This window comes from Cervus elaphus, chromosome 20 (assembly GCF_910594005.1).
Source record: "Cervus elaphus chromosome 20, mCerEla1.1, whole genome shotgun sequence".
NCBI lineage: Eukaryota > Metazoa > Chordata > Mammalia > Artiodactyla > Cervidae > Cervus > Cervus elaphus.
In genome coordinates this window covers 65,509,949-65,526,121 of record NC_057834.1, presented here as the reverse complement: position 1 = coordinate 65,526,121, position 16,173 = coordinate 65,509,949, and the positions used below count along the sequence as shown (strand labels likewise).

The window sequence follows — 16,173 nt, the reverse complement described above, 5'->3', positions numbered from 1 at the left end:
TTTTCTTTTATTTGATTTTGAGAATATTCCACATATATGACCAAAATATTTAAGACTTCATGAAAATAAAATGTCCGTTTCATATTCAGAGAGGAAACCAACCAATATAGGCCAACAGTTCTCAGCTCATGTTGTCCCTTACTTTGCAAAGTTACTTTAAATTATGTATTCCAGGAAGATGTATTTCACAGTTTGTAAGGTGCAAATTCTCTTTCCTATTATATCTGAAATAGGAATGTGTCTTAGCAATCAATGGAGTCTTAAAACTACTATTGGCCATAAGCGGTCACAACTGTCAAGGATTACACACATGTGAACATCAGAACCCAAATTTCAAACACAAATTTCAAGTTTGAAATAGAAAATCTTAAACGCAGCTACAGAGCACTCCTTTAACTCCTCAGAACCAAAATTTCTGAGTTAAATACAACTAACAACATCAGTACTGCCAAGTTGGCTTAAAAGCCTAATATCACTGGCATTTAGCTCTTTTATGTATTATTTTAAGAAATGCTCCATCATAGTGCTCTTGACCACACAGAAAACAATACCGAGTGGAAAAACATGGCCCTCAGCAATGCAAAGTTATTTGGAATAATGTAAAAAGGTTTTAGGAATACTTAACCAATTGAGTTATATTCCCTTTTTTGTATGTACCAATTGGATATAGAATTAAAATCTTTCATTAGATAAATTTCAATGATCTATTCTAAGGGGGAGGGGGAAAAGTCTAAGGTATAGGAAAATTAGTATAAAATATCTAGTATTAAAAAACTTAATACACAGTCTTATATAAGATAATATTGTCTTATAACTCATGAAATATAATAAAATCTATGGGAATTTGCAAAAAACAAAAACATTTTTGCTAAATACCACTAAGAAAACCATTCTTTTGTAGTATTACCTGCAAACCGCAGCAGCCTACAGCATTCATTATGGACGCATTGTGTATAACTCTGTAAGGAATCCCCAGTTTTGTTGCTCTCAGAATAAGAGCACTGTGTGTTGTAGCCCTGTAGTGAAAAAAGATCAGGTTGGGTTAAACTAACAAAGACTGACTTTTTAAGGCAGTCAATCTACAACATTTTATGAGCACAAACGGTCAAGAAGAATCAGTCAAGGACACTGTTCTCCCTCAAATATTTCAAAGCACCTGCTTAAGCTGTCATCTGGGAATTCTGGCAAGTGTATAAATTTACACAGGCCCTGTACAATGTTAAATTATGCCTTTAACACTCTTAAAGCAGCCTTGGCAGCTACAGAAAAAAAGCAACTTTTAACTTGCTCTTTTTATTCTGTTAATAACTGCAAAAGACATCTGTGGAATATTACTCAGCAACTGAACTTGAGAAGCAATTCTCAAATATTTTGACCTCTAATCTCTTATAATTTCTGTGACAAAGTTTCAAATTATAGCACAACTAGTTAGTTAGTTAGTTACTTAGTTCAGTCGCTCAGTCGTGTCCGACTCTGTGACCCCATGAATCGCAGCATGCCAGGCCTCCCTGTCCATCACAAACTCCCGCAGTTTACTCAAACTCATGCCCATCGAGTCGGTGATGCCATCCAGCCATCTCATCCTCTGTCATCCCCTTCTCCTCCTGCCCCCAATCCCTCCCAGCATCAGGGTCTTTTCCAATGAGTCAACTCTTCGCATGAGGTGGCCAAAGTATTGGAGTTTCAGCTTCAGCATCAGTCCTTCCAATGAACACCCAGGACTGATCTCCTTTAGGATGGACTGGTTGGATCTCCTTGCAGTCCAAGGGACTCTCAAGAGTCTTCTCCAACACCACAGTTCAAAAGCATCAATTTTTTGGCACTCAGCTTTCTTCACAGTCCAACTCTCACATCCATACATGACCACTGGAAAAACCATTACCTTGACTAGATGGACCTTTGTTGGCAAAGTAATGTCTCTTCTTTTTAATATGCTATCTAGGTTGGTCATAACTTTCCTTCCAAGGAGTAAGCGACTTGTAATTTCATGGCCGCAATCATCATCTGTAGTGATTTTGGAGTCCAAAAAGATAAAGTCTGACACTGCTTCCACTGTAACTTCTGCTCTATTTTGAAGGCTTTGTTTCTCAGGGTAAAGGGAGAATACATGTAAACATAAATATGGATACTGTGAAACCTAACCCCAAATCAATTTAGAACTGCATTATTAACAGCTTGTTTCCCCCTTGATGAGAACTCCAGGCCCAACTGGGGAAAGCAACATTAGCATGTTTGAGAAACTACATACAAACAAGCAGAACCTGTCAACTGGTCAACGCATACCAAGTAGCAAGATCAAGGGCTTTTACCCCATGAGGCAGTCAGAAACAGATTAACAAATGCCCACCAGGGAAGTCTGTTTTTAATCACACACATAAAATGAAACAACAGCTACTAAAAAAATAATCATTAATTTGACTTAGAATAAGCTTAAAAAAAAATATTAATGCCTGTTGTAAAGAATGTTTTTAATATCCCTTCCAAACAGGATTTCACTAGTTAACACTAAGATAAGGGAAAATGAAATTAGTTACTTGGTGAGTTATTTAAATAGATGAGCAGAAAGAAAAACTGGTTTAGAATTATTCTCTTTTTCACAAGTTCATTTAAAATGACCAGATGTGGTTGGTATACTATGAAGATTTAATGACCTGGCAAAGTGATTTGATTTTGTGAAACTGCTATAAATGTGATTAAATGAGCTTCTCAGATTTCTGCTATGAAAAACTGTGATAAAACTGTTATTTTATTACCACAATTACCTAGATTATATTGCATTATATTGCTACATTTAAAAAAAAAGAAAAAAACTGGTATGAACTACACATTTAACACCCTCATACCAGGCATTCCTCAGTCTGTGGCTCATGAAAATATTTCATTATAGTAGACTGAGAAAGGCTCTGTGTGTGTGTGTGTGTGTGTATGTGTGTTTGTGGGTGCATGCATGCATATGTGCAGTGCTGTGTGTAAAGACAAATTTATTACTATTTCTGGGCATGTGTGGCTCTAACCAAAATCAATTTGAATATATAAGGCTGAGATTGTTCATTTTACATTTTACTTTATAATAACATTAATTTGCAGAATGGAAACAATCAAATTACTCACATTAAGGTACATAGGAGACAGGCAAAGAAGGTATATTTGTGTGTGTGTGTGTGTGTGTATGTCCATGTGTGCACGTGCATGCCATGAAGGAAATGGACACAACATAAAGATAAAAAATTATGTGTTCATTTATTATAAAATACATATAGTTACGGAGCACATTAAAATACAGAATGGAATAAAAACAGAACTATCTTCAGGAAGAATCTGTTTAATGACGACTTTGTTCAACTGCTCTTTACAGGGATAGAAAGCTTAACACTGTCATCTCTCACACGACTGAGTCAGATCTACTGGTGCAGTATATTTAAAGTCATTTACATTCTTTATGTGATTAACTTCCACATTCCTTTAAACAACCTAAAGAAAGGGCAAAGATGAGAACTACACCAACTGACTTAACTGACTTTCAAGTACCTTCTTCATGAATTTAAGATTGCTGGAGATGGATGGTGCCGATAGATGCACAATGATGTGAATGTTCTTAGTGCTACTGAACTGTACACTCAAAAATGGTTAAAATGATAAATTTTATAAATTTTTAAATATTTGAAATTTTTAAAAAATTACAAAAAATAATTCAAGATTGAGTAAACAATTTCCCCTTCTTTTTGAGTTTTTTATTTGAATAAGTTGAAAGGGGCTTAAACTTAAACACAGTACATTTTTTGGTCATATATAAAGAAGCATTTCAGTGCCCTGTTACATTTTGTATTCCATTCCTGGTTTATCTATTTAATTAATTTAAATTCAAATTTTTCAAGGCCCAATTACAATTTATACCTTCCTTATCATCTTATCTTCAGTGACTAATATATCTGAATAGTAATCCAGTGGGTAAATGAAAAACAACTACAGTACAGTAAATACACATAAATATGAATGCAATGTTATATATGACTAGTCACTGACATAAGGAAAATTAATTCGCTAGAAGTTTAAAAAAAAAAAGCATTTATTCCTGAATAAAATATGGGAAGATTCTTAGAAGAGGTGGCATCTAAGTTGGGTCTCAAAGAATCTATTATTTTAATAAATAGAAACTGGGAAGAACAGTCTGTTTTAAGGAAAAAGCATGAGAAAGAAACAGAAAATGAATAATGCGAAACATTTACAAAATAGCTTGGTTCTACCACAGTCAAAAAGAGGAGCAGCCAATGGAAAAAGTAGATAAACTGTTAAAAGGTTTAAGGCCATGAAGTCACTGAAGGATTGTTGAGTAGCACGGCAGTACTTTCTCTGCGCCTCAGGTTTTTTCATTTACACTGAAATTTCCCTTTCTCCCCAACTCCCCTCCATCCTACCTCACAATCTTCAACTGTTAAACCAGACCTTCTCCCAGCACCAACTCCTCCATAAAGTCTTTAAAGTACACAGACTACAGACTATCCTTGTCTTCTACTCAACATTTCAGCAGTACATCAAAGCTGACCACTCTTTCTTTTCTAAAACATTCTCTTTCCTTGGCTTCTGCTTTAGCACAACTCTAACAGTTTTCATCTTCCTCTGCTCTTGAGAGACCATGAAATGCCAGTATCCTAGGGACTGACCCATCCTAGGTCTTCTTTTCCTGCTCTTATTCTTTCCTACAGTAATTCCACCCATTCCTCTGGTTTTAAACATCTAGATATGGATGGCTTTAAAAGTCATATAACCAGGATGGATTCTCCCCTGAGCTCCATTAGCAGGTATCATGAAAGTTCAAACATTTCCAGGATCAATTCCTGTTTCCCCCAGCCCTCTTCCTTGCTGGTTTTCATCATTTCAAAAAATGGCAGCATCAACTACTCAGTTACTAAAGCCAGAATACTTGAAGACTTACTTCTTTCCTATCCTCATCTATTACATACATCTGAGCATTTTTCCTTCTAAATTTTCCTCAATTTGTCTTTTTTCTCTCTTGCACCAGGGCTACTTTGCCTCCCTAAAGTCTGTTCACCCACAAATTTAGTGATCTTTTAAGAATGTCAATGAGATTGTGATTATTTGCTGCTTATTTTTATTATTTTATTATTAGTTTCAGCAGAGATAAAATTATTTTGTAAAACTGCTATAAAAGTGTCTAAATGTTTACTTTCAATTTCTGTACTTATCTTATCATGGACTGGTAAGTTTATAGGCTGGTAATGGTCTGCAAATCTCACTTCAAGTAGCATTGGTTTCCCGGACTTTGTCAGTGACTGGATACCATTTGCAACCAAATAATAATGATACATAATCTCCGAAACCTCATATTGATATAAATTATTTTCTTTTTGACAGACACATGTACATGTAACTCCATTGCTTTGAAAAATATCCTTGGTGGTGGGCTCAAAGTGACTTAATTGTCCTTATGTTTCTTAAATCTGTGACATAAATTTTGGGTCACCAGCTGGAGAAAAAGAATTGTTCTATTTGGCTTGACATTAGAGATTGATGATGCTTGACAAGACAAGTACAAGCCCATCTTTGTAATGGGCAAGAACAGAGCTCCCAGTGGATATAAGAAATTGAAATCTGAGGCTTCATAAATGATAAATTCAAGGCAAGTAAAGTGATAGCAATATCACTAAATAGCATATGATTAAAACGGGGTGGGGGGGAGTTTAAGACAAAGCAAGCAGAAGACACTTGCACTTACCTGCAAAATAAATGGCATGTATGACTCTTGATAATGCAATATACTTATTTAATAACAACATACTACTTTGTTATTTGATGTCCTAAGTGACTTTTTAAACAAAAGCAGAAGCAACAACATAAACTTGACACCTGATAACCAATGTAAGTGATACATGATGACATCTTTCCCAAGTAAATTTTCTTCATTAATCTCAAAGATAACCAAAGTTTAAACTATAAAATTTTAGACAGAGCCTACATAGTCTCCTATCAGCACCTGGAAGACAAAGTTCTAAATATAATAATTCTTAATGATTAAACAAATAAATAAATTAAAAGTCAAAGTATCTGCTTTGACTTACCCAAATGGATCACCAACTACAAGGAATGCAACATCACTGATATCAGCATCCTTTAAAATATTATCTGCCTCCTGTTCCACTTCTTCTCTATCAGCAAGAATCAATTTTCTCTCATAAAACTCTTCCTATAGATTTAAATTCAATATAAAAATGAGACAGCAGGTGACCATTTCAACACACACACACAAACACACATACACACTCTCTCACACAAAACAATCTTTGTCTGTGGCTGGTGCAAATCCTGGCAACCATCCAAACACCAATCTCTGAATACAATTCATCAATGAGCTAGCACGCTGTATCATGTTGCAATTAAACTCTGTCTTTGGGGCTATCTTAATATCCCAAGAGGAGGTAGACCTCCTAACATCTGAGGCTTTTTGCATTTTAAATTAACCTCTAAATTTGGGTCTAATAGACCAGGCCAAACATTGTAGTTTAAATAGAAAATATGTATGCATGAGCCTTACTTGCTTCAGAAACATAATACTACAGAATAAATATGTTAAACAATAATATATGTTTATTTAACTTATGTTTACCATACATATATGGTAGTTGGGTTTTATTGAATTTTCCTTGGGAAAATCTATGGGACCCTGGTGAAAATAAAAGATAATCTCAATGAGAAATAGTAGAAAATTGTGATTTAGTTGTTTACAAAACCAGCAATCATTCCTACATAATTGCAGGAAAGACTCATTTAAAACTGTGCTTCCTAGTTTCTGGTTAAAAAAAAAAAAGGCAGAGTTTCAGGAGAAAAAAAAGAATGCTAAATATATAGGAAATTTCCATACAAACTGCTTGTGAACAAATCCCCAGAAGTTCAATTCCAAAGCATAAACCCAAGAGGCTGACCTTACCTAGAATGGCAGCATGTAAGAGTGAGCTACTGGTCATGGGGTAGTGGTTACAACCTATTATGCAAGATCACGAATCTTATAACTGATTTCCTGTGGAGTAATATATAACTCAAATATAGTAAAAGTGGATGCATAGATAAATAATACTATTTCTTACATGCTAATAAATTTATTTTAGTCATAAGGATTATATCATAATTCAAAAGTTATGATTGCTATAATGGAAAAGTGTCAGCTACTCAGTAATATTTGTCAAGCAAATGAACAAATCATGAAGCATTTGAAGATAAAGGCTAAATAGTTCCAAGTGATAATTATTTCCTAATACTTAACTATAGTCAGTTTCTCAATTGTGAAAAAAAGATCCTTTCCTTTTCATTGCACATCTTCTTAGAGATAATGTTCCAGAAGTTCCCAATGGCAATGTTTTCATGGATGAAAAATGTTTTATTTTCCCTCTTATCACACATCTTTTCTTAATCATTCATTTTATATACCTTATTTTAATTTTGTGAGCCCAGTAAACTTAATCGTTGTAGAACATTTATAGTCACATATGTAAGAGAACACACATATGATTACTGAAAGCTGAAAGAAATGATGTTCTTTTCTGAACTTCTAAAATTTCTTAAAGATCAAGTAATCACATGTTACTAGCTTAATGCTGGCAGTAATCTGATCCAATATTTTATAAATGACTTAACAACAGAAAACCCATTCTCTCCTCAAGACTTCTATCATGTTCACTCCATATTTATCACTTATCCTAACTCAGGAAATATTTCATTATCTAATGGAGACAACAGAATATTAAAAAAAAAAATCCTCAAAGAGAAATACACACTAATACCTCAATATAATCAAATGGTTTATCCTCTTTAAAAAGAATGCTTAAAAAAGGGAAGAAACTGCTAAAGCAGAAATAGACAGGTACTACATTATTTTTAACATAACCACTTATTTATATATTTGTTCATTCACTCATGTTAAAAATATTTCTTGTGTACAACCTCCATGCCAAGCTCTACGCATTATGTTGGAAACAGTGTGGACATACCCAACCGCTACCCTGAGGAGCATAATATCTAGTGTCATATTCTTTTCCATCATGGCTTATCAAAGGATATTGACTACAGTTCACTTACTGCAGTACAGTGACCTTACTGTTTATCCATTTTCTATCCCAAACTCTCAAACCATGCTTCCCTCACTTTCCATCCCCCTTCCAGGACCAGATCTTGACCCTATAAGTAATAACTGTTCAAATGTTTTTTTGGGGAAAATACTTTAAAAATCATAGTAACCAAAGTTAACATTTAGCTAGCACTTAAATTTGCAAAGCAGTTTCGAATACACTAATAAATGATACAATCTTAACAGTCTTCCAACTGGTTATTATCTCCATTTGACAAATGAAGGAACTGAGATGTGGAGATGTTTAGAAACGTCTATTAACTCCTATTTCTGAACACTTTTGTGCCAGCCACTATGCTAAAATCCTGTAAGGCAGGCATTTCTGTCCTCTTTTTACAAAGTAAGAAACAAAAGTTACAGGGCTTGTCTAAGGTCAAATGTGACAGAATAAAGACATAAAACCAGGCCCAGTTCTTTAAAACTACTGACTTGTTATTTGTCTATATTCTCTAAGAAGATTTTAAGTTCATTCTAAATGCCCCTGATCACTAATTAGAAAGGAATATTTCTATCATCTTGAGCTTGGAGACTGTGGCTCCATCCTATTAAATTGAAGCCAACAAATCAAAGCTGGTCATTAGACACAACTTTCATTTTAAAATATGGCTAATTCAAGTAGCAGTCCTTCTTCAGGTTTTAAAGTAACCGTGAGACCTTCAGAATTCCCTGGGCTGTTAATCTGAGAGGCCAGAAGACTGGAAATTCTCTAGGTCACCTTTTTCTTTGGAAGAATTGATAGACCACACAATCCTAAAATCTTCTCCCTCCTCCTGTAATATATCCATCAGGTTTTGCATCTTAATCTACATTCTATTTGAAACTTGACGATGAACCTGAATCTGACCCCTCTTTAAAAATTTACTGAGCCTTTAACCAAACCCAGCTAACTGTATGATATACTAGCAAATTCTATGGTTACCAAGTTCTTGGCTCACTCAACACATTCAAGTGTATGGGTATAAGCCTGACTGGGAACCGTCTATTTAAAGGTTAGATCTCTCTGGATATGACACAGACAGAAAGGTGATTACCATTCCCTATGGAAATACTTCAAAGGGGGAAGCCTTCAGTTTGGTCCCTGAATACATAACCAACTCATTAAGGCTGTGTTAGCACCTCATTAGCACTCAACTCAGAAAGGATTTCTTGGCTATCTCATGAAATAAGGGATTCTGATGACTATCCCCAGGAGTGCAAAATAACTTTCCTTTCCTATTTAATGGAGAAAGCTACACAATTAGACTTGTAAGAAAAAGCACCTTTTCATTTTCCAAGTCACATGGTTAATGTATGATTGCCATGTGATGTACTCAGATTCTTCATGAGAAGGGGATGTTTTAAAGGGTTTGAACCAGGAGACCTGAAAAATTCGATTCAGCTTAGTGTAAAAAAAAAAAAAAAATCAGCTGTTAAATATCCGTCTTCCCAGGAGGCTGGAAAGCCTTAAGCACTTACCAGAACTTCTTTCCCTACAGTCAGGACTGACGTATAGGCTTCCAGATACACTCGACTACAGCGTCTGACAACTTCCAGGCCCTTGACTGTGATGTCCTTAGCATCTCCCAGGCCCAAACCAATCATGTAAAACATCTCAAACAACAGGGGGGAGGGTGACTGCAGGACGAAATGAATATGAAAATCAAGTGTCAGCTACACCGAGGATACCTAAAATCTAGTAATGAAAACGGAAACCAAAATAACACAAGGAGAGACGGCATGTCAGCGGGAGATTTAAGAACTTCCAGCCTTATAAATAAGGACTGGAGTGTTTTTAAATAGCCCCACCCGCTTTCCCTCTTATTACACAACGCTAGGAGCAGACAATTACCAGCTGAGAAAACGACAGTTGAATCCGTGTCCTCCCCAAATTCCTATCTGCCTCCGTTCCCCAGAAGTAGCTGCCCAAGCGGAGGATTTACCGGGAGAAAGGAGCCACACCGCCGGCCTCACCTACGATGCCGCAAAGCGCCTCCGCTTTACGGCATTTCACGACTAGCTGGAAGGGGTGACTTCTGTAGGCTCCGGGCTGGGGCACCCGCACGTCCCACCGCTGCTAAGGTTGACCCGCAGGGTGCTGGGGCTGGGAGGCGAAAGTTCACCCGGTCAGGGGAGTCCAACCAGTCTCCCAGCATGGCCTTTGGGAAGGGACGAGGCCTGCCCACGATCCCCTAATTTTATAAACATCCCAGCCTGGAACCAGGTAAGTGCAAGAGCTTTTCGCCAGCGAAGAAAGACAGCCGCGAGGTTGGACCAAGGAGCCCCACGCCTTCCTTCTCTCCTCCAGAAACACCAGAGGGTGGCGGGTGGAGGGGGGTTTCCTTAGTCTGCCCCGAGATAGCCCAAATGCACACATTCCCATCCTCGCCTTTTCATTCGGCTGTAATTTAACCAGCTGCTTTCCTGTCGAGCTGTCATTTGGGCAAAACTGGTGATGAATGTTGTTTCTAATTTCCCAGCGGGGCCATGATTCCTCGGATTTGTCCCCGAAACCTTATTCTGGAGTGCCCCAAGGGGTGTGTGACTGGAATCTGCCTCAGTCATCGTCAGAGTCGGGAAGCCCAAAACCCCCCTGTGCCCCGAGAAGTGACCTTTAAGAATGCTCACGGATTTCAGACCTCGCCACAACGCTTCCACAGGGGGAATTCTTAAAGTGGTTGGTTAAATGTAGTTGCAATGCCGAGATCATTTGTTATGACTGAATATGGTCTTCCTAAGGTCACTAATGACCTCATCCAAGTTAAAAAGACAATTTCCATTGCATATCTCAGCAGGCAATGTTGATTATTCATATTTTCATTGTGCTTCTCTGGCAATGCTTTTTTGTTCAATTCTGCTTCCTTTAGCCTTGGCTATCTTTTCTCTCTGAATTTCATCCAGGCTTTGGCCTTCTCATTCTGTACATCTTAATGATTGGTTCTATCCACTGTCACTGTTAGATTCATTCCTCATATAATAAACAAAAGTAAATTCACTCATAGATGTAAGTGGAAAACTTCAAATTTCCGAGGGAAAACAGGAGAAAAAGATTTGTGACTTACTTAGGCAAAGATTTCTTAGGTGCAACACCAAAAGTATGATAGAGAAAAGAAAAAAATAAATTGTACTTCAGCAAAATAAAAACAATGGTCTTCAGAAAACATTGAAGTCACACATTGGGAGGAAATATTTTCAAAGCATATATCCAATAAAGGACTTATATTGAGAATATACAAAGAACTCTCAAAACACAATAATAAGTAAACAACTTTTAAAATGGGGAAAAATTAAATATGGACACATCCCCAAAGAAGTTACATGAGTAGCAAATACACATTTGAAAAGATGCCAAACATCATTAGACATTAGGGAAGTTATTAAAAACCATTCCTACTACTGTACACCTATATGGCTACATTAAGAAACAAACAAAATCCTTAATATTCATTACCATGATTTCAGGTTATCTCTTATGTTTTGCAGACTCAAATTTTCACCTCTCATTCAGACCTCTTTCTCAGCATCCTGTATTTAACTTTTTTCTGGAAATCATCTGAGTAACCCAGAGGCATGTCAAATCTAACACATCCAAAGCTGAATCCATCAGCTTTCAACTTGGCTTTTCCCTCTGTATTGTCTGCTTTGATTGGGAGACATTGTCATCTGTAGACTCCTATCGAAGCCAGACACCTGGAAGTCACCTCACATTTTAATCTGACAATCTGCTGGTCTTTCTCAATAGAAACCAAGGCTATCATCACAATCTTGATTCAGGTCCTCATTATGCCACTCCTGCAGCTGGTCACCATGTCTCCTTCACATTCATCCTTCTCTCAGGAGCCAAGGAGATCTCGCTAAGATACAATCTGAAAATGTCACTCCCCTTCTAAATCCTCGCTAAGATACAATCTGAAAATGTCACTCCCCTTCTAAATCCTTTTGAGGCCAAGAGAAAGTCCAGTCTCCTTAACATGTCCCACAAGATCAACCATGATGTGACAGTTGTCTACCTCTGTAGCTTCATCTGTCTCTGCTACTTACCATGAGCTTTTTCTCTAGCTGTCTAGTTCTGTGCCCACAACATGCTACTCTGTGCCTCTCTGCCTTTAGTCAGGTGGCCACCTCAGCATGGAATACCCTTGGCCATTTTCTCCTGCCTAAATCCCTGCTACACATTCTTTAAGACTAAATCAAAGAAGTAGTCCCAGAGATCCTGAAACTAGGTTAGGTATCTCCTTTTTGTTACGGTAACACTGCTTATATATACTTACTGGTCAATTTAGGTGTTTTGTAGTTGTGTATCTTCTTTATCAAACCATAAATTTCATGAAATCAGGGGCTATATTTTATTTATATTCTCATACCTAAGGCATATCACAGTGTCTGGTACATGGTAGGTATTCAATAAATGTTTGTTAAATAGATCATTATTCACTATGAGCTGAGCAATTTCTTTGTTATGATGAATTCTTTTTCAGTCTTTATGAAATGCAGAGAGTGATATTTTGATGATGGTCAAATTATCATCAAATTATCATCAAATTGATGATGGTGAAATTATCAAACATAAACATGGCTTGCTTATGATACTTTAGGAAGTCATTTATGTTGAAAGGCTCATAACATGTCATATATACTTTATATGGTCACTATTAAGTAGGTAAATTTTCCAATGTACTGATCATTTTCTAGCATGTTTCAGTTTTCAGATTTTCCTTGAGTGATTTCAGAGAGCTTCACAGGGAAAGAACATTGCCATAAAGAATAATTAGTAATCCAAAGGAAGGTATACTTTATCTCTTTTCAGTAAATCTGTATTGCAAATGAAGTTATTCTGAGTTGGTAAAGAAATACTGTATTTTGAAATACAGAAGTAATGTCATGTTTTACTTTTCAAAATTTGGTCAAAGGAACTTACTTTCACTATAGAATTCTTAAACACACCTTTCTGCCTGCCTTCATTTCTCAATAGAAGTGTGGATTTGGAGGACTTTTCTGGAGGTAGATAAAGCAAACATGTTATGGCAGTCTTTTTTCTTCCCCACCTTAGCAAATATAAGCAGAAAAAAACTGGTGTCATCTTTTTTTTTTTTGTAGAATGTTTCTGTGTGAATTCATTTCTCTCTTGCCATTTAAAAGGTTTCAAGTATGACTGCATTTCCATCAACAATTTATCATTAAAAGTTTCAAACATATAGAAAAATTAAAACAATTTGACAGTAAATATCCACATAGCCATCTCCTAGATTTTACAGTTTTAACATTTTGCTTTATGTGTTCAATCACATATTTATCCATTCACTTAGCCGTCAACTTATGTTATTATTTTGTTGCGTTTCTACAGGAGTTACATAAGTACACATGTGATTGCATTTTACTGCTCTTCTGTTTCTCTGGCCTCAGGTCCTGGTGTTCTCCACACCACCACCCACAGATATCTGTTTGTTCCTGGCTCCACTTCCTTGAAGTCTTTGCCCAAAATTTACCTCCTCAGTGAGGCCTAACCTGTGTAAAACTGACAGTTTTGGTCACTTCACCTGCTGTTTCCCCCCATAGCACATATTTACCTTCTAACATAACTGTGTAATTTACTAATTTATTATGTTTATTGTCCATGCCATCCTAGACTATAAGCACCAGAAAGTCAAGAATCTTTTGTCCCATTTGGTTTACTAATGTGAAAGAAACACCTAGAACAGTGTTTGGCATGTGTGCTCAGTAGATGCATGTTGAGTGAATGAGTACACATCTACATATAGTAATATATTATAAATACATTATTTGTAAGGGAAGAATTATGCAGAGAGAAGTTTGCATGATAATTCAGAACTCAGATTTTGAAATCCTTCAGACCTCAGTTTGAATTTAGGTGTTTCTGCTCAGTGGTGTTAATGAACCGAACTTGGGTCTGCTTTCCTATGCATAGTAAAGCCAATCTACTGACACTGACTTGTGGTGAAGGAAAGTACAGCATTTATTGCAGGGCACCACCCAAGGGGAGTGGGTAGCTCATATTCAAAGACCCAAACTCCCCAGTGGCTTTCAGGGAAGTGTTTGCTGTTTTTTAAAATTAATTTTATTGGCATTTATATAGGTGCTTAGGAAAGGGGGTTTTAAAGGCATTGTAAGGGAGGAGGCTGCAGGGTATGTGATCAGCTTATGCATAGTTCTCAGATTGGTTGACATCAAGCTGAAGTTTCAAGCATCATCAACCTTTGCATCTCAACAGGTCTAGGGTCTGTGTTCTTGTGGGCATTGTTTTCATCTGGTGGGGGTCTGCATCCTCTAAAGACAACTTAGGAATGTGTGTCAGGCCTTTGTATCTTTTAGAGAACTGGGAGATCAGTGATTCTGCCATGGGAAAGAATCTATAGTAACTGATTACTGGTAGCAATCTATAGTCTAAATTGTTACCAGTTTCCCAACCCAGCTTCTATTCTTTGTTTCTGTACCTTCACATTTCCTAATCATTAACTCTTGAGCCAGTCTTTTGAGACTCAAGGGAAACTGGTTGTGTGTTAGTCACTCAGTTGTGTCCTACTCTTTGCAACCCCATAGACCAGCCCACCAGGCTCCTCTGTCCATGGAATTCTCCAGGCAAGAATACTGGAGTGGTTTGCCATTCCTTTCTCCAGGTATCTTCCTGACCCAGGGATCGAACCCAGGTCTCCCACATCTCAGGCAGGTTCTTTACCATCTGAGCCACCAGGGAAGCGTTTTACTTCAAAGGACGGGGACACAGGGGCTTGTATATGGTTTCAGTAGTGCATTACCTTTCTAAACCTCAGTTGTCTCATCTGTGAAATAGAGATAATAGTACCGTCCTTCATAGGATTATTATGAGGTTAAATGAAAAAATACATATTAAGGGCTTAGCACAGTATCAGGCATTTAGTAAAGACTCAATCAATAATGGCAGATATGGAGTTTGAAATTAATTTTATGGTAATCTACAGTGTCTATCAGATTATGAGAATCAGACTCATCTTCCCCCAAGATTGGTTCTCATTATTTTCCTCATTCACTACAGTTCTCTGAAATCCTGACATAGTTCAAATAGACCTCTAGGTGGACTATGTTATTGATTAACAAGAGTCATCTTAAGCAAACGTTATTATTATTATACTCTGAGGTGCTTTTTCTGAGAAAAACTTTGTTTCTATCATTCTGTCATTGACTTTCACACTGTAGACTTGACTGGCACCAAATAAATGTTGCCTACCAATATGTTAATATTCAAAATACAAGAAAGCTAGCATGCAGATGAACTTTGTTTGTATTCTAGTAAACAAAATCCAATGAGCAGAGAAAATGTTCACTTGGGTTCTAAACAATTAATTTTTTAAAATTTTAGATGCTCAGCAACAATTAAAAAGATAATTGTAGTCCATTCAACAATACAGTACTATATAACAATTAAAAAGATGAACTACTGCTACATAAAACATCCTGGATGAATCTCAGAATCTCAATATGGATGAGTAAAAGAGTACTTTGAAGGTGGTATATAACTTACATACAGCAAAGTCTGCAAAATCTTAAATGTACAATTTGAGAAGTCTGCTCTAAACATTGTTATATCTGTCTTTTGTTGGAAGTAAATGGTATATACCATTTCTCTTGGTATATACCCAAGAATTTGAATACCTGTGTTAATAGGATGCATGTGTTTTTACTACAGTGAAAGTGAAAGTTGCGCAGTTGTGTGCAACTCTTTGTGACTCTATGGACTGTACAGTCCATGGAATTCTCCAGGCCAGAATACTGGAGTGGGTAGCCTTTCCCTTCTCCAGGGGATCTTCCCAGCGGGCAGTTTCTTTACCAGGAGCCACAAGGAAAGCCTTTTTACTACAGTAGATGTTGCCACATCTTGCCAATAATGAATGAGTTCCTATTCCTCCATATCCTTGCCAGTGTTTGGTATGGTGAGTCCTTGAAATTTTAGTTATTGTGTATTGCTATCTCATTATGGTTTCAGTATGCAGTTCCTTGATAATTAAGATATTTATCACCTTATAAGCAATTTTTTTAGTCACTCTTTAATTTCTTTATTTTTTAAT

At 36.7% G+C, this 16,173-nt stretch overlaps 1 protein-coding gene and 1 long non-coding RNA gene across 13 annotated transcripts in view; one reads left to right on the top strand and one right to left on the bottom strand.

The window, feature by feature from the left end:
• DPH5 (diphthamide biosynthesis 5) overlaps positions 1–10,189 on the bottom strand; it is a 28,703-nt gene extending 18,514 nt beyond the window's left edge. The window contains exons 1-4 of one of the 3 annotated variants that reach the window (XM_043876030.1): positions 10,057–10,189; positions 9,593–9,751; positions 6,078–6,202; positions 908–1,016 (exon numbers count right to left, since the gene is read on the bottom strand). In XM_043876030.1, coding sequence (XP_043731965.1) covers positions 908–1,016; positions 6,078–6,202; positions 9,593–9,727 — 369 coding nt within the window. In that variant the 5' untranslated portion in view covers positions 9,728–9,751; positions 10,057–10,189. Of the gene's footprint in view, positions 1–907; positions 1,017–6,077; positions 6,203–9,592; positions 9,810–9,965 lie in introns of all 3 variants that reach the window. The other 2 variants (XM_043876028.1, XM_043876029.1) reach the window with 2 other exon arrangements.
• An 11-nt stretch (positions 10,190–10,200) lies between these two features.
• The window catches only part of LOC122676600, a 123,701-nt gene continuing 117,728 nt past the window's right edge, over positions 10,201–16,173 (top strand). For 4 of the 10 annotated variants that reach the window (XR_006335610.1, XR_006335615.1, XR_006335611.1 and 1 more), the window contains exon 1: positions 10,221–10,337. This is a non-coding gene — a long non-coding RNA (uncharacterized LOC122676600). Of the gene's footprint in view, positions 10,338–16,173 lie in introns of all 10 variants that reach the window. The other 6 variants (XR_006335617.1, XR_006335616.1, XR_006335612.1 and 3 more) reach the window with 3 other exon arrangements.